Source organism: Lissotriton helveticus, chromosome 7, assembly GCF_964261635.1.
Source record: "Lissotriton helveticus chromosome 7, aLisHel1.1, whole genome shotgun sequence".
NCBI classification, from domain to species: Eukaryota; Metazoa; Chordata; class Amphibia; order Caudata; family Salamandridae; genus Lissotriton; species Lissotriton helveticus.
Window position 1 is genome coordinate 76,912,397 of NC_136068.1, and position 19,905 is coordinate 76,932,301.

Below are 19,905 nucleotides of genomic sequence, written 5' to 3' on the forward strand. Positions count from 1 at the left end.
TTCTTTACCATTTCGAATGACGAGCCCTGCACCCATTTCTTTTAGAAGCTGTTCCCCCTAAATGTGCATTCCACTAGGGGTGGGCCGGGGCATGTTTCCCGTGTAGTTCATGACTCTGTATGCCGTACAGCTCTGCTATTCTTCATAGTCATTTATGTGTGATGAATAAGATGATGCTATGATTGTTGTACCATGCAAAGTATTTCTAATAAACAGAAGTTTGACAAAAAGCCCAAAAGGCCTCAGCTAAAGCTATTTTTAATAGACGTAAGCAGTGTTCTATTTTTGGACTCAATAGATCACTGCACCGGCGTCATGTGGAGAAACGGATACAGATTAAAGCCTTATGTCCATGTCATAAGGCGATTTATGGAAAAGATCAGTCTTTATCCACACTTTACTACCAAAGAAACAGGGAATCAGAAATGTAAGATCTGATAATCTCCTCCTGCTAAACATTCCCAGAATAAAACATACCAGAACAGAACAGCAGCTCCACCGCAGCTGTGGAATTCTCTTGTGTTTACCCTTCAAACACCTAAAAATGTCATGCTATTTAGAATAAATCTAAAATCATTCTCATTCACTTAATTCTCTACCACAGAGTATCTATTCAATTTCATGTTAGATTCTATGCATCAGCGCCATGAAACCTTATTGTGTTAGTCGTACTCTCTGTCGCGACAGACATGAAGAGCAGGTGTGGGGGGGGGGGACGTTGTGCTGGGGGGGGTTAAAAATAAAAACTTACCTTACCGTGTCATGAGTCAAGATGAGATGTTGTATACTGCCTTCCAGAGAACATGTGATATACTGCATTTCCAGAGGATATGACATATACTGCTGTCAAGAGGATATGTCTTATACTGCTGTCAAGAGGACATGTCATATACTGCCTTCCAGAGTATACTGCCCTCCAGAGGATATGTTATATACTGCCTTCCAGATGATATGTCATATACTGCCTTCCAAAGATGTCATATAATGCCTTCCAGAGGATATGTCATATACTGCCATCAAGAGGATATGTCATATACTGCCTTCCAGAGAACATGTCATATACTGCCCTCCAGAGGATATGTCATATACTGCTGTCTAGAGGACATGTCATATACTGCCTTGAAGAGGAGATGTCATATACTGCCCGCAAGAGAATACATTATGTACGGCCTTCAAGAGAATATATTATATACTGCCTTCCAGAGGATATGTTGTATATTGCCTTCAAGAAGGATATGTTGTATACTGCCTTCCAGAAGATATGTCATATACTGCCTTCAATAGGATATATGTCATATACTGCCTTGAATAGGAAATGTCATATACTGCTGTCAAGAGGCTATGTCATATACTACCTTCCAGAGAACATGTCATATACTGCTCTCCAGAGGATATGTCATATACTGCCTTCTAGAGATGTCATATACTGCCTTCCAGAGGATATGTCATATACTGCCATCAAGATGATGCCATATACTGCCTTCCAGAGAACATGTCATATACTGCCTTCCAGAGGATATGTCATATACTGCCATCAAGAGGATATGTCATATACTGCCATCAAGAGGATATGTCATATACTGCCTTCCAGAGAACATGTCATATACTGCCATCAAGAGGATATGTCATATACTGCCTTCCAGAGGAGATGTCATATACTGCCCTCTAGAGGATGTCATATACTGCCATCAAGAGGATATGTCATATACTGCCTTCCAGAGAACATGTCATATACTGCCTTCCAGAGGATATGTCATATACTGCCATCAAGAGGATATGTCATATACTGCCATCAAGAGGATATGTCATATGCTGCCTTCCAGAGGATATGTCATATACTGCCGTCATGAGGATATGTCATATACTGCCATCAAGAGGATATGTCCTATACTGCCCTCCAAAGGATATGTAATATTCTGCCTTCCAGAGGAGATGTCATATACTGCCCTCCAGAGGATATGTCATATACTGCCATCAAGAGGAGATGTCATATACTGCCTTCCAGAGAACATGTCATATGCTGCCCTCCAGAGGATATGTCATATACTGCTGTCAAGAGGACATGTTGTATACTGTCTTCCAGAGATATGTCATATACTGCCTTCAATAGGATATGTCATACTCTGCCTTGAAGAGAATATATTATATACTGCTTTCCAGAGGATATGTCATATATTGCCTTCCAGAAGATATGTCATATACTGCCTCCCAGAGGATATGTCATATACTGCTTTCAAGAGGAGATGTCCTATACTGCCTTCAAGAGGATATGTCCTATACTGCCTTCCAGAGGATATGTCCTATACTGCCTTCCAGAGGATATGTCCTATACTGCCTTCCAGAGGATTTGTCATGTACTGCCTTCTAGAGGATGTGTCATATACTGCCTTCTAGAGGATGTGTCATATACTGCCTTACAGAGGATATGTCATATACTGCCTTCTAGAGGATGTGTCATATACTGCCTTACAGAGGATATGTCACTGCCTTCTAGAGGATATGCCATATACCACCTTCCAAAGAATACATCATATACTGCCTTCCAGAGGATATGTTCTGTACCGCCTTCCAGAGGAGATGTCCTATACTGACTTGAAGAGAATATCTCATATACTGCCTTCAAGAGGAGATGGTATATACTGCCTCCAAGAGGAGATGTCCTATACTGCCTTGAAGAGAATGTCATATACTGCCTTCAATAGTATATGTCATACAATGCCTTCAAGAGGAGATGTCCTATACTGCCTTGAAGAGAATATGTCATATACTGCCTTCAAGAGGATCTGTCATATACTGCCTTCAATAGTATATGTCGTACACTGCCTTCAAGAGGATATGTCATACACAGCTGGCAAGAGGATATATCATATACTGCCTTCAAGTGGAGAGGTCATATACTGCCTTCCAGAGGATATGTCATATACTGCTTTGAAGATGAGATGTCATATACTGCCTTCCAGAGGATATGTCATATACTGCTTTGAAGATGAGATGTCATATACTGCCTTCTAGAGGATATGTCATATACTGCCTTCTAGAGGATGTTTCATATACTGCCTTCCAGAGAATATGTCATATACTGCCTTCAAGAGGAGATGTCCTAAACTGCCTTCAAGAGGATATGTCATATACTGCCTTCCAGAGGAGTTGTCATGTACTTCCTTCAAGGAGAGTGATAGGTGCGAAAGTCCAGTGAGTTGAAAGGTGTTGAGGACACTGTATGGAACGCAGAGTAATACAGGTGTATATGTGTCACTCTCTCTCAAGGCCGCTGGAATTATGCAGCAGGAGAGGATCAAACTATGTGGCAGAGTTGAATAAATTATGCGGCAAGAAAAGCCAAATTATGTGGCGTAACCGTATTACTTCATTATTTTGTCATGGTTACCCATATTGCTGCATTTTTCTTAACTTTGGATCCATTTAAACCAGAAACACACTTGTTTGTTACAAACTGCAAATTATGCTGCAGATGATGGAGAATGTGGTAGGTGCTGCAAATCCATAATTATCAAAAAAATGCTGCTGATACACACTTGCATAAGTCTAGTGACCCTGCTCTCTATGTACAAATCTAACTGATGGACCACAATAACCTTGGTTTTTTTAACTAGAAATTAGGGCATAAAGAGAAAATTATTACTCTGAAAGATGATAAATTGGAGGACAAGATGTGGTAGTAGGAAGGGGGTGAAAAAATAGTGAAGAAGGGGGGGGTGGATTGACGAAAGCAAAGTCTGGTATCTAATACATGTGTGTGTAAATAAATATATATATATATATATATATATATATATATATATATATATATATATATATATTTACACACACATATGCATACACATACATACATATTTACAAAAAAACAAAGGTTAAAGTAGCATTACTGCTAGGTGAATTTGTCAGTGTGAACATTAACTTTCTGAACTAAAAAAAACAGAAATTCACCAGCTTAAGTTAGCAGCGTTAACTATAACTTTTGCCCCCGCCATGCTCTGCTTATGGCCTCACTTATGACATCACTCATGACATGTTCTAGGACTTCATTTATGACATCACTGATATCATTAATGCCCTCCTAAAATGAATATGCTATTTTTTATTTTTTATAGTTTTCCTAGTGGTGGGTAACTACTATATTATATTTCAACTTGATGTTGTACAGTTCGGGTGTAGCTGATGGGTGTGTTTACAAAACGCATGTGTTCGTAATGCACCGTAGCTGTATAGAGGTATTGAACATGTTATAAATCTTTGTATTTAAGAGTAATTCTGTGTGCAAGGGACAGTTGCCTTGTGTTGAGCATGTTCCACACAAATTTTTTGGTCCTGCAGAAAAAGTTTTCAGCAGGAAAAAGATTCTATTTAGTAGATGCTAACTTTTGTAAGGAGCTTCGAGTACGTATACAAAATCGTCTCAGCATGAGAATTTCTACTTAGCATAGAAAACTGTGTGCACCAGGTACTAAGCTATGTATGTGTGCGCTAGTTGCACTAGAAAAGATGAATTATCTGCAAAGTTTTCACCACAGTATGACAGTTTTTACCACCTCCAGATCATGGTTATTTTTTAGCAAATAGTGTTTTCTGACAACTGGCGCAAGTTATAATTAGTGCTGCTACGTTAATGTTCACACTGACAAATTCACCTAACTATAACGATACTTTAACCTTTATTTTTGTCAGTGAATTTCTAAAGTTTTGTTTAGTTTTTTTTTTAAACAGATCATTTCATTACACCTAACTATAATGTTACTGTAACCTTCGTTTTTTTCAGTGAAGTTCTACATTTAATTTAACATAAAGTAATAATTACCATACATAAATGCAACCCCCAGCTGTTGCCAACACCCACCATACGACTGACCACACCTCCAAGGCTACACATTAAAACTAGGGGGAGGGAGCCAATTTTGGTCTGGAGAACCCCATCCCCAGAGGTTTGGCGCCACTTTGAAGGGAGAATGCGGATCCTCCTGCCTAGGCCGATTTCGGCCTAGGTGACCCAATCCCCTGGGACCTGGTCACATGCCCCCTCCCCTGGCAACCTCGGGTCACGGGAGCCCACACCCTGGTGCCCAGCACTACATTTAGTGGGGAGGGGGACAGAGAGCCTCCCTTTCCTGGGCTGATTATGGCCCCGGGAACCCCACTCCCTGAGGCACAGCACTATATTGAATCGAGAGGGGACATGCAGCCTCCCGCGCGGGCCGATCCCGTCCGCGGTGACTCCAACTCCCGGGAACCAGCTGTATAGTAAAGGAGGAGGGGAGAGTACGCAGACCCCCTACCCTAGCCGGTTTCAGCCCCAAGGACCCCACCCCCGGGGTCTGGCCAAATTTTAAATGTGGAGGGAGACACGTGGTCCCCCTACCCAGGTCGATTTTGGCCCCAGGAATAAAATAGAAGAAAAGCAACCCCTCACATGTTTCACTGGCATTATAGCTCTTCCGAAAGTTTTAACTTTGTCCAGACAGAAGGGAGAACCCAATATAAGTCAAAACAATACCCTTTCAAGCTTAGAGTGCCACATAAATTATGAAGAAAATGATGCAGAGATCTCTAGGTAGTTCCAAAGTTTAGGTGGAGAGCAGCTCCTATATAGAGCACGCCACAACACCAGCGGCACTCTAATTGAGCTCACCTCAAATGTCTGTTTTTAAGCATAGGATTAGCACAGTGCCATTCACGCCGAGCTAGAAAGGGGCTGGTCATAGGCTACATTTTAAATAACTTCAGTAATTAAGGTACCTGCTGCAGAGATCTTTGCATGCCATGCAATTTTCAGGGCGCATTAATAAAAGAAAGATAACCCTGGAGGGTAATGCACTTGCTTGTGCGGTCTGTGGTTTGTTTAGTTACAGTTTTGATTAAAAAATTTGCCTAGTGGGGTAATGTTCCTGCTTCAAACTACAACATGTAAACTGCAAAACAGAGAGTTGTATTATATGCAGATGGCCAGTAAGTTATTGCTCTTGTCACAGAGATTGTTTTGTTATTACAGACCACCCACAACCACAGCCACTCCATTACATTTTAAGTCCTTACTTTGTGTTTCTCCAGACAGAGCGCTCTTAACATATAACCCCTGCCAGTATAGATGATATGTGACTCCTACACCTTGTAATCCTCATTGTGCTGTATGAGATTTTCTGTACATTGATTTTCACCCTGGTATGATGGATTCTCTCTGTACAAAGGGTGAGAGTAAAGTAAGGGAATGAAATTAAAAAAATAAGTGCTATTCAGATCACTGTTAGTTTAATTACTCATACAGATACATCTGAGATTGTCACTGTACACACATAGCTCTTATTATCATGGGCTGAACAAAGTCAAAAAAACCTGCCTCAAAATCATAGTTTCTCTTAAGTGCTTGTGAAGTGACAATAAGCTCCTTTATACTGGCATCTATGTGTTAGGTACAGTCAGGATGAAACCCGACAAAATGAGGGCTGATGGCAATTTAGGGATGTATGATGTTACCACGCGGTACATCACAACGCAGCTTTTACAACGCAAGTCGTTACCACGACTTGCGCTGTAGGGTGCTGGACTTTGGAGTAGTATGATTTACTATTCCAACTCCAGCCTACGTACAGTAGGGAAGGTGTTGGAATAGTAAATCACACTATTCCTTAGTCTAGAGCGCCCTCCAGTGCAAGTCGTGGTAACGACTTGCGTTGTAAAATCTGCGTTGTGATGGCACTGCGGTGTTTTGACCGCGTAGTAAAGGTTGTTTCCCCAATTAAGTGAGGCCTTTGTGTTGAGCCCAGCAGGGAGTTGAAAAATAAAAAAATCCCCTTGCCCCCCTGAAGACTGATGCTTTGAGTAGAATGCACATAGCGTGTGGATACTACTGAGAGTGTCCTGGGGTCAGTAAATTACACATGGACAAATTCAGCATATTTCACTGGTGCCACCTGGATCCCAAATCCAGCTCAAGAATAGTCGACCGGCTCCATCTCATTTCCTGCACTGGTCAAAATATATTCCTATATTTGACTATATACCCTATGAAGCTTTTTCCTCTCCAAATAGAGATGTGATCTCAGGGCTGAGTGCCTTAAACTTTATAGTAAGTTTACTAACTTTTGGCATTCACAAACTACATGCTGAGTTTTGCGACTCTGCACTCCCTATACTTATGTGTGCGGAGCTCCCACCACTGGAGACTCCGCAGGCGCGGTGGAGAACTCAGCACACAGAAGTATTGGGAGTGAGGAGTCGTAATACGCCGCACGTACTTTGTGAATTGCATTTTTAGTACATCTTGTAGAATTACAAAACATTCCAAAACAATAAGGGAAGTGCAGAGGTGTTGATAGAATCACCCTCCAAACTGATATACATAAACAAAAAGATTCTATCAATGTGTGGACATATATTTTATTTGTTGGTTTTACAGTGATGAAAATATAGTGAAAATACTCTCTCTTAGGGTGGTAAAGATGAGAGCGCTATGTGCTTTTTAAAATACCCCTCACACACTAAAAAAATCCAGTAGTGTCATGCTTCATCATTGGGGTCTTCCCGTCCCTCTACGGGGCGGGGCGTGCTACGACCTGACCGACTACGCGGGAGCACTGAAGTGGTGACAGGACTATGTGATGGTGCAAGGTGGGTGGTGTCAGTGAACGTGTAGGGACCTAACAATGTGTGTGAGTACAAAAATTAAAAATCCTCTGGCTAGTAGAAAAAAACAATTTATTCACTTCTCTAGCTGGGGACGTTAAGAAGGGGGTTTTGGGGTTGAGCCGATCGCTACAACCTGGTCTACATGTTTCGTAGGCAGTCCCCTACTGCCTACTCATCAGGACCTTCTACTGGTCCCTACTAAAATAAGCTCAGTTGCTAAGTGTTGTCAGCCTGTCTTCCTAAAAACTAACAGTAAAAATCCACTGTTAGTTTATGCTTCAGGGCATGAGCTGGCCCCAGGGAAGCAAAAATTAACAAAAATAGTGACCTAAATGTAGCTTATTTTAGTAGGGACCAGTAGAAGGTCCTGATGAGTAGGCAGTAGGGGACTGCCTACGAAACATGTAGACCAGGTTGTAGCGATCGGCTCAACCCCAAAACCCCCTTCTTAACGTCCCCAGCTAGAGAAGTGAATAAATTGTTTTTTTCTACTAGCCAGAGGATTTTTAATTTTTGTACTCACACACATTGTTAGGTCCCTACACGTTCACTGACACCACCCACCTTGCACCATCACATAGTCCTGTCACCACTTCAGTGCTCCCGCGTAGTCGGTCAGGTCGTAGCACGCCCCGCCCCGTAGAGGGACGGGAAGACCCCAATGATGAAGCATGACACTACTGGATTTTTTTAGTGTGTGAGGGGTATTTTAAAAAGCACATAGCGCTCTCATCTTTACCACCCTAAGAGAGAGTATTTTCACTATATTTTCATCACTGTAAAACCAACAAATAAAATATATGTCCACACATTGATAGAATCTTTTTGTTTATGAATTACAAAACATACTACAAAGTGCAGTTTGAGAATCGCGCCCTAAGTTTTTAGCTGTGGCACTTTTCAGTCAATCTCCCAGCTTTCGCAATTATCCAAATTGTGTCATTTTGTACAAAACTTGTTATCACCTCATCCATCAATATAGTCTGTTGCCAACATTGTGAGGTAACCAATAGTATTAAGTAAAAGGCGCTGGAACACGACAACGTATTGAATGAACAGTACATGGGCACTGCTTCTAATAATAGCTCCTCATCATAGTAAATCAGCGGCAAGTAACCAAGAGAACAGAGAGAACAAACATTTCGTAACTGGAAAGACCAACCATTAGCGCAACCCATTAAGAACTTAAGAAGCGTGTGTCTGTTTTTGTTTTTTTTCAATAAAAAAACAAACCTTACCAGTAACACATTTTTCCCTCTGTGCTTAGCACTCATTAAAGCCGCTAAGCCGATTATCCTGAGCATGAAGTCAAAACCGTGCTGCTGACAACAGCTCAGAGTCCCTAGCAGGGCTGGCCGGGGACAGACCCCTTGCCAGTGCGGCATCAAAAGTACACAGGCGACATATTGTTACTTGTAGTGTGTTGTACCCTGAACACCCAATGGCTGTCTAGTGTACTGATCCAAACTCGACTGTCATTGGCAACAAAACTCATGGCGGAAGCGGATTGGCTGATCCATTGCCCTATCATTGCTTCCTGGGGGCAGAACAAAAAGGTGAATGACACAGGAACAAAGCAATGGCTGAAGGAAGATGGCCTGAAGCCCCTCTAAATGTATCTACTGTAAATGTATTATTGTTCAAGTGCTGCTAGACTGCTAAAGCGGTCAGGCCAGACTTAAAAAGCAATATTTGTCTAGTTGTCTTGAAAAAGATGACAACCCATAAACACCTCTAAGTGGGGCACGCCTTTCCTCAATAGTGCGAATTTATGTTCCTAGGGCCTCATTTATGAGGCCATGCGCCACTTTTACGCCGCGAGTGCGTCACTTTTTGTGACGCACCAGTGGCGTAAAAAATGTGCCTTGTTGCACCATATTTACAAAGTGACGCATCTAGGTAGATGCGTCACTTTGTAAACCCCTGCGCCACATTATACCTGCGACAGGTATAATGTATGCAAGGGGGGCGTTTTGACGCAAGAAAGGGTCGTAGAAGTGACGCAGTGAAATCCATGAGATTTCGCTGCGCCACTTCTAGGACTCAAATGCGTCAATTTCTTACGTCTGCCTCACAGCAGGCGTAAAAAACTGATGCAGGCCCTTTCACATGGGGCTTGCCCCATGTGAAAGGACACATTGCTGGAGTTGTGTCACTTTTGTGACACACTCCAGCAATGCGTCACTTTTGCGCGATACAGATATGTCAGAAATACTGACGTATCTGTAACTCCTTGCACAATGACGCGTCATTGGTGTCGCAAGGAGGGCACAGTGAAAAGTGATGCATCTCTGTTTTCACGCAGCGATGCATCACTTTTCATAAATGAGGCCCCTACAGTTTGCATTTTTTTCTCAAAGCAAGCACTAGTTTGGAGGGCTCCGTGAGAACCTTTCTCCCGTCCCACTCTCACGCCCATTATAGGTACAGTCAAATTAAGCGAAACACAACAGTTGCCAGGGGTGTCACTTGGTCAATAATATTGGGGGGTGTGAGCTTCATATTTTCCTACAATCACACTGGCTTATGTTAACATACATTACATGAGAAGCCGGGCATGAGGGGGGCTTAAGGGGCAGTGGAAAGAGAGAGGAGTGCGGATTGTTATCGTTACTTATAACACAAGGCCTCATTTATGAACCCCCTCGCGCCGCCCGAACGTCACTTTTTGTGATGTTCCGTGGCGCAGGAGATCGCACGATATTTATCAGGCAGCACTAAGCCACTTTTTTTGTCTTAATGGTGCCTGATAAATATTGTTCCCTTTAACACAGTTTTCTGTGTTAAGGGGGCGGGCAATGGGTGTTGCTGGGGGCGTTCCCAGCAACATCCATGGCATTTTGACATTGCCCCAGATTTATGAGAAATCGTAACTCTGAGGCAGCTCCAAAAACTTCCGCATCCCCGTGGGAGGCATAAGGGAGGCACAACAAGGAGAAATATCTTAATTTCTCCTCATTTTTCCTTTTTCAATTCTGCAGCACACATAGAAAGAGGAAAAAGCCTCTTGTTACTGTTATTGTGCAGGAAAGTTTACCTTCCTGCACACAAAAAATCATCCCCTCAATGCAGACACCCTTGCATCATGGTGCAAAGGTGCCTGCATTGGCGCACTGCAGCCCATTGTTTGCGGGCGCAGGGGAAAAGGACAGGAATGTGCCGTATCTAATAAATACAGGGCATTCCTGCAATTTTTCTTTTGCAGTAGGACAGCGCAGCACGAAGGCCTGCAGTGCTGCCCTACGGCAGAAACTAATAAAAGAGGCCCCAACAGTATTTTTGAAAATAGCCAACATTTTTAATACCTTCAAAACATAGACAAGCGCGTGTGTGTCTGTTTGTCTGTCTGTAAAATTCTCAGGTGAAATCCAACAGACACTTCACCATACCCAAGTAAAAGCTCCTGTACACAACTAATAACAAGATGATAGATTGATTAGTGCGGTGTAGGGGAACATCCATGACAACGTGGTCAAAACACCGCGCTGCCATTACCACGCGTCTTTTACAACGCAAGTCGTTACCACGACTTGCGCTGGAGGGCGCTCTAGACTAAGGAATAGTAGATTTACTATTCCAACACCTTCCCTACTGTACGTAGGCTGGAGTTGGAATAGTAAATCTTACTATTCCTAAGCCCAGCACCCTACAGCGCAAGTCGTGGTAACGACTTGCGTTGTAAAAGATGCGTTGTGATGTACCGCGATCTAAAAGATCGCGTTGTAACATCTTACAACCGCGGTGTAACACCCAAAGCTGCGCCCCTGACCATTACCTGCGTTAACCCTTGTGTGACCACGCACCTTTGTCGTTGCCCAGCAGCACAAGACTGGAGGCCAATCAAGGCACAGATATGAACACCATGAGAGTCAGCACACTGTGCATTCTACCAGGCCCTGCCCAGACACACCTCGGTAGCTTTATATTGTGGACTCTACCCCAGAACCAAGGTAGACATGGAACTATGCCCCCTGGCAGCAGGTGGAAGGGGGAGGGCCACCTGTAAGGACAGAAAGGTATAGGACAACTCACTCTGGAAGAATATTTTGCTGCTTCCTGTCCAGGATCCTATGGAGGTAACCAAGGGGGGGTGGGGAGAGGCAGCTGGTTTGCATGCAAATTCGTAGCAGGTCATGCAAATGCCTTAGAATCACGGCGCCCTGCTATGCAGCGTGACACCCTTTCGATGCCAGGGGAGTCTCAGGTAATCATTTCTAGGGTTTCCTCATTCTCCCTCGCTTTTCCTTCTCCGCCGCTTTCGCGTGCTCGCCTACTCTCTCTCTGTTTGCCTCTCACGTGTGCCTGCAACTTTACATCCTTCTTTCCCTTTCAAAACCCTTCCTTCTGCATCTCTTTCTTCCCCTCACTCCCCTCTAATTTTACTCCTACCCTGCCCTCCACTCTTGTCCTCTTTCTCACTCTCTTTATGTTTTTTTCTCTAAAAATGTGGTTTGTCCCCCTCTCCTATTTTCTTTTCTTTTCTACTATTCTGTCTCAACACTTTCCATCATTATTTGCCCTTTCCATCTCTCTCACTCTCATAATTCACTGTCAATCTTTCCTTTATTTTGTCCCATTTTTACACTCTTTCTCTTGTCTCTCTGCCCCACTATATATACCCCATCTCACTCTTAACATTGTAATGGTTTCCATCACACATATATTAAATACTTTCAATTGCTGTATTTTATCTTTTTATTCGCCTCGCCCTTCTTTTTCTCCCTTCTATAATGTTCTTTGCCCCTCCAGTGTTCGTGTATTCCCTTTTTTGACTATTGTTTTTTTTCTCCTGACTCACTCGCTCTTCACCTCCGCTCCACCTATATTTATATATCTCCTATAAGCACTGTGGTAAAAAGCTCTGACTTGTAACATGTATACTTTGTGGTTCATTTAATCGTTCTCTCTCTCAAAGGGAACCTGCAGCACTAAACTCTCTGTCTTACTTTCTTGCTCCTGGCAGGCGCAGGTCCGCCCACAGTGCGGCCGACTGGTGGCCTTCAGCTCGGGTGGAGAAAACCCTCATGGCGTGCGGGCTGTGACGCGCGGCCAGAGATGCGCCATCGCCCTTTGGTTCACGCTGTCTCCGGAATATTCCGAACAGGTAATAGAAGCTGAAGCAAACGCAATAAAACTATGGGAACCACCATAGAAGTGATGTCTCAAAGTGTTCCTTTACCAAGAAGTGACTTTTCATGTCTCTGAAGGATGAGGTGGGTTCACCCAGGCTGGTTTACAGAAGGGTCACCCAAGATTGTGCAATAGGGCTTACTGAAAATATTCTAATACCAAACATTGCGATCCCTTGTTAGCTAACGGTGCTCCAAAAACGTCTTGGTCGGATCGTCCGCCCACGGCCATAGATGGAGGTTTCACTAGCATTCCCCGGTGTTTGTCAAGGATGGCGTTGGTCCAACGGGACCATTCTACCAGAGGGTTATTTATCTCTAGATAATAGAGAAAGAGCTTTAACCCGTTTGCTGCTTCGAACGTTCAGCGCCAGTGCTGAACGTTCGAAGAAACGGGTGCGGACGCGTCGGCCGTTGAACGTGCGCAGCACCAGGGAGGTAGCTCGCGCGACGTCCAACGGCAGCAGCGAAGGGGTTAAAGGTGCTCAAGGGATTTTTACTTCCAGCACTGCTACCCATGTAAGTCATAGCTAGATAGGTTCACTTAGACTTTTTAGAATCAGTCACCCATGTCAGGCCTCTCAACATGTTAATATACCAAAGAGCTGCCAAGGTATTCTGGTTAACAAGAGTCTAGTCTTACTGTGCACAGTAGGGTCTGATACTTATGACCAATGATGGACGACATGCCTTCAAATTGATCGACAACAATGGTACCCAGCACTGGTCGCGTGTGATGGCTGTGCCTTTCAACCAATGTGCATCAAGATCAGTCATTCCTTCATCAGATAAAGGCGACTCTGTCAAAATCAGATGCATTAGCCACTGACCAGTGACAGAACAGTTTTTGCCAATTCCAGTCAATCTATCAATCAGTAGATTTGTAGAGCACTTCTTGGCCCCCATGAGGGTATCCAGGCTCTGGCAGGGTCCAGTTGATTAGCTGAATAGTCAGATCTTCAGGGACCCTTGGAATGCTGGAATATATGGGCGGTCCGGAGATAAAAGGGTAGCTCGTGTCATGTCTTTGCTGTGAGGTAGGAGAAGGAGCTGCCGCCGCATCTCCTCCATCGGATGTGGAGGGAGATGGCTAGAGAAAGACCGTGGTCTTTGATAATCAACAAAGGAGTTTCTTCTGAATCTTTCTACATGAGTGCCATAGAACCCTGATCAATGGTGGACTGAGTATCTCAAACCTCTCAATGCTTGGAACTGCCATCCCTCGTCATTTGTTGAAGCTCTGGTTCCAAATCTTTCAGGAATATTGGCATGCAAGGTAAGCATATCCAGCAGAAAAGACTCAAAACCATTCTATAATCGGGACAGCCCTTCATGACGAATTGTGGAACACTATCCGGTGTTGGCACAAGTTCAATGTGTATAAATCAAGGGGTGGAGGCAGAGGAGAAATGACAAAAGGACTCGTCCTCCTATTGAACTTAACCATAAACAAAGAGAACCCATTGTCCCTCTTCAACTTGACTTACTCTTCTGGTTTGGAAAACAGAATGTTTTCTTTAGATAACCCTCACTCACCAGGGTTGCCCCTTGGTGGCATGCTTCATCATGGGGTCATTCCCGTTCCGCTGCGGAACGGGGCGTGCTGCAACCTACTGATTACGCGGGAGCACCTATGGTGTTGTTTCTAATAGATGAAGAGAATGTAAAGAAAATAGGAGTTGGGGGTTTGCGGAAGAGTAAAAATACCTGTCTAGTAGGAAAAAAATATTGTTTTCATACCTCTAGTTGGTATGGTTAAAAAATTGGGGGGAAATGAAACTTAATGGAATTATGTTCCTGTGTTTGAGGTCTACATGTTTCAAGCCCCACCCCAAGGCTTTTCATCCGGACCAAAGAGTACTACTCCCTGATTCCACTCATGTCAACAATCTAGTTGTGAAGCAGCTGCATGCTGAAAAAGGTCAAATATACATACAGCTCTGTTTTGGTGTTCTATCCGGAGCCACGGATGGGCTATCCTAATGCGATTTGGCACGGGAGGAGCCTCGGAATAACCGTGACTACAGGCGTCCCTTCCCCCGTTTGGACTCATGATGCCGGAATTAGGCAACCTACATATCTTCCAGATATAACACCACAACTGTGCTTTATGCATATTAGACCTTTGTCAGCATGCAGTTGTAGATGCAGGAGTGAAAAGAGAACCTGTCCTCACAGCCAAAGGGGGAAATGGAACAATCTAATGCTTGTGATGGAACAAGTGCAAAAGGAATTAGAATGGTGGTCACAAGAAAACATGAAATAGGGCAGGCCTTTTACAGAACTATTCTCCACTGTGACAATCACCACAGACAAATCACACAGATGATGTGATGCTCACACAGAAGCCTGAAAATCAGGGGCAGTGGAGTCAGCAGACTCAGCAGCAGGCAGTGAAATTCATCAACCTAAAGCCTTTCACTCACAAATATAGGGAAAGAAAGTTCAAATCCAAAAACTATGACAATGGCCCACGTCAACAAACATGGTGGAACACAGTCATACCCTCTTCAGAACTAGTCCAAGGGATATGGAAGTGGTCTACCAACAGAAGTATAACTCTAGGTGCAGGCCTTGGGGCACACTAAATGTAGAACTATTTACAACAAGAGGGAAAATGAATCAAAACTCTGTCAATTAACTGTGTGATCAACAAATACAGAAAAAGATTACAAAGATTTGTATAGCGTCTCACTGGCAATGTCAGACAGGTTGTACATTCTAGCACTAACGTACAGCCAGACAATAAAGATCCGAAACAGAGTATAGTTACAGATATTGCAACAGGGAAGAGTCTGCTACCCAGATCATTTGAACCTCAATCTTGCAGCATTGCTCCCGAGTATTAAGGGGCAGATTTACAAGCCCATTGCGCCTCCTTGCACTACCATTGCGTCACTTTTTTGGTTGCAACGGCGGCACTGCCTCTGTTCCATATTTACATAGATGCAGATGCGTCACTTTTCTACAGGCTGCGTCGGTTTTCACATGCGTGAAAATCGCCTGCGCCGCCTTAGATTTTAATTTATGCAAGGTAGTCGTCCTGTCGGAAAGGCCAACCTTGAAAATGCCGCAATGGTCTTTATTACTTTTTTTGTTTATGGCGCAGCCTTTAGCTGTGCTGCCAATGCCTCACAATCCCAATGCCTGCTAAACCAGGCGTAGGGATGATGCATTGGCTGTACCCACCGGACCACACCAGCTGCAGTGACTTGATTGCAATCTGCAATCAAGTCACGAGGTAAATGGACCCCAGAAGGTAAGTATATGCACGTAATGTCACAAAGTGTGACCTTATGTGCTGATGTCACACATACATGTGACACATACAAGTGGACTCTAGGCCCACTTGTATGTGTCACATCCAGGACCAATATGTTTAAGTGCAAAGTGACTTTGTCACCTTTTTACGCTCCAACACATTGGTCCCCATTTAGTAGTCGATGCGTCAGTTAAAAGTGACGCATTGCCTCTAATTTTGACGCATTGCTGGAGTTACATCAGTTTTCATGCCAACTCCAGCAATGCGCCAAAAAAAACATTATCATTGTGCGCCGTATTAATAATACGGCACATCCATGGTGACGCAAGAGTTTCTCCCGCAGGCGCAAAAAAACGGACGCATTGCTGCTTTAACCCAGCGATGCGTCAATTCTTGTAAATCTGCCCCTCAGAGTTTTGATACGTGAATCTGTGAGCCAAATGCATGGAGGTTACAATGGGGGCAAGAAAACAACAACACGCAAATGTTATGTGGCGAAGTGGACAAGGTTTATAATGCGGGCAACAAAGAGACTATAAAAGAAAACAAAACAAATGGGGCAGCTGTGGTTAGATCTTTGATGTACTTTTAATGTCAAACATGTTGTATCCCTTATTTGTAGCACATCTATCAGAAGGTGTAGCATACACCAAGGGAGGAAGGGACACAAACCTGTTCATAATAACAGCAATCAAAAGATTCCTCGAAGGGGCTAAGAATGTTAATCCACCTAGAACCGCACCCCTCCAATGTGGAACCTTAATTTATTACTAACGATTAATTACATAACCATTTTAACCAATTCAAAAGGCTACATTAAAATATCTTTCAATAAAGACTGCTTTTTTTTATGGCAACCACTTCCTAATGCAGAGTAAGTGATGTGCAAGTTAAGAAAAAATACCTAGAGATCCATAAATACAAGGGGCCTCATTTATGAAAAGTGACGCATCGCTGCGTGAAAACAGCGATGCGTCACTTTTCACTGCGCTCGCCTTGCGACACCAATGATGCACCATATTTACAGTATGACGCATCATTGCGCAAGGAGTTACAGATACGTCAGTATTTCTGACGTATCTGTATGGACAAAAGTGACGCATTGCTGGAGCGTGTCACAAAAGTGACGCAACTCCAGCAATGTGTCCTTTCACATGGGGCCTGCGTCAGTCTTACACCTGCTGTGAGGCAGGCGTAAGAAATTGACGCATTTGCATCGTAGAAGTGACTCAGTGAAATCTTATAGATTTCACTGCGTCACTTCTACGACCCTTTCTTGCATCAATACGCCCCCCTTGCATACATTATACCCGGCATAGGTATAATGTGGCGCAGGGGTTTACAAAGTGACGCATCTACCTAGATGCGTCACTTTGTAAATATGGCGCAACAAGGCACATTTTTTACGCAACTGGTGCGTCACAAAAAGGGACGCACCGGTGGCGTAAAAGTGACGCACAGCCTCATAAATGAGGCCCAAGGTTACTTTGAAGCCAAATCCCAAATTTAAGTGCAACGTTGTTTCAGGGCTACACTTCAATCAGTCCTTTCCGCTACACGTTTTTTTCAGAACCAAAGACACAATTTGAGACAGTGTAGCAAAAGCTAGATGTTAGAGAAGCAGCTATGTACTACTTACAGCAAATTAACCCCTCCCATGCTCATGACGAGCTCAGCTCGTCATGAGCCACGGTTCTCGTGTGCTCAAGACGAGCTGAGCTCGTCATGCCCGTTAGAACGCTCGCATGCGGGGCTAATTCCCCTGCTGTGCTGAGCGTTCTAAGGAACAGGCGTGGCCGTGACGAGCTGAGCTCGTCATGAGCACACAAGACTCGTGGCTCATGACGAGCTGAGATCGTCATGAGCACCGGGGCGCTGTACGCGCCCCTCCCCCCAGCACAGCGGGGGAATGTTCCCCACAGCCAAGGGATTAAAACAATAAGCAGAAGTTATCAATGCTATGATGATTGGCAGGGAAAGATTTACAAGGGAGACCAGCAGCTCATTCCACAAGAGAGAAAGGGACTTCAATAGCTTTTAAAGGGATTGTAGGCCTAGAAAGTAAAAGACATTTGTAGAGCAGCCACTTCGACTTCAGTAGATATATTTGCTAAATACTGTTGTGTACATGTACAGTAAAGAGGCCAGACTCAGGTGGTACAACATCTAAAACAGTTATCCAGATCAACCCAAACATTACAGTTCTCCACCACTATAGGATAATACCACTTTGAAGTCAGTGCACACCATGTGAATCTAGAGGGGAGTCACACTGCAAAAGAAATTGGTTACTTTCCTGTGACAATAGTTTTAAATCATGAAACTCTTGGAGATTCATTTCACGCTCCCAAGGAGGGAAGTTCATGCACAAAGTGGGGGAAGAAAAGAGGAAAAAGAATCAGATGATGTCATCTACATAAGGAGTCATTGTGGCCTTATGCTGGACATCATAGGAAGTTCCTTTTAACTATGTCTATGGTCGACACCTACATTGAAAACCGCGTACCTTTACGCAGTGTTTCATCACCTGCACGCTAAAGGGGGGAATAGTTCACAGCATGTAAACCTAGAGAAGTTCGGAGCTGCAAAACTATTGTTAGAGGTAAGTAACATGTTTCTTTGTGTGGCAGAGCACTGAAAACACACCAATGCAGAGCATAAAAACAAAGCCTAATAGGGACAGCAAAAAGGTGACTCCTGTATTACTGAAAGCAATTAATGTGGCCTGGGGCTGAGTGTAAAAATAAGAAATGTGAACAACACAAAGTAGTGGCAAGTATGAGCTATACAAAGGACATTGTAGCAGGGAAAAGGCATGTCCCGCGATGCTGTCATCCACCAATATCCCTGGTCAGAAGACAATTTTGAGTTTATATTGCGATCCTAGCACAATTCACACTGCCCAGCCTTCCTCAGCTAGCCACTTTTGTGCCTATCTGGCCTCATCTTCACTTTTCTCCATTTCAGGAGAGAACAGAAGCTGAAGAGTACCTGAAACAGATGGAGCAATCAGCCGCCAAGACATCTCAGGTGGAAGAGAAGAGCAGGAGCGAGCGCGGTCACTCCCCAGAGCCCCCAGGTGCCGGGGAGCGAGGGGACCACCAAGCCCGGAATCACAAGAAGAAGGCATCAACCAACAGAAGAGATGAACTCTAAGGGCAGCCCTACAAGGGTGGGAAAGACTTCTATGTGTTTCAGAGATCTGTGTCCTGGCAGTGGCCACCAGAAGTGTCCCTTGGACATTCTCTCAGGTTCTGCAGCCCCGTCTCTACAACTGCAGCAGGGGATTCTGAAGCCACTGTAGGCGTCAAGGGGCTTACTGCTCTTCAGCTGGACCTACAGATCCACTGCCTACACCTCAGCGGGGCCTTCCTTTCGCCCCACTTTTTACTGTGAGGACATAAAGCTGAATCTCTTATTTAATTTCACCCTCTAATGGATGTGCATTGGGTGTTTGATCTCTCATGTTAGGCCCTTGAAGCTTCAGCAGTGCAGATGGTGTGCAGGATGCCCCCATGAAAGACAAATAAGAAGATTTTATGAACATTGGACAGCAATAATAAAAACAAATACAATGAATGTCTCCCAACAATTTTTTTGGGCTCAAACATCAATGTCTCACTGTAGTTAAATAGTCAGATTTGGCTAAAAATGCCAAATACAATCCCCAGTACAGTGAGTGGCAAGAAAGACAAAATTAGCTTTTTGTCTGTCAAGCTTTTCCCACCCAGTGGTACAACACACAAAAGACTATGCACTTAGTCAGTCGAGTCTTTACACACCACACAGTGCTGCATAGAACAGAAGCAAAAAATGGGCTGTTGTGGTTGTCACCACCCTGTGACACAACATAGAACAGAAGCGGTGTGCCCTCTG

The 19,905-nt window shown here is 43.9% G+C and overlaps 1 protein-coding gene across 1 annotated transcript in view; it reads left to right on the forward strand.

Annotated features, from left to right (window-relative positions):
* P3H3 (prolyl 3-hydroxylase 3) overlaps positions 1 to 19,608 on the forward strand; it is a 107,582-nt gene extending 87,974 nt beyond the window's left edge. The window contains exons 14-15 of the mRNA XM_078651518.1: positions 12,602 to 12,742; positions 18,997 to 19,608. Coding sequence (XP_078507644.1) covers positions 12,602 to 12,742; positions 18,997 to 19,185 — 330 coding nt within the window. The 3' untranslated portion in view covers positions 19,186 to 19,608. The remainder of the gene's footprint in view (positions 1 to 12,601; positions 12,743 to 18,996) is intronic.
* The last annotated feature ends 297 nt before the right edge of the window (positions 19,609 to 19,905 follow it).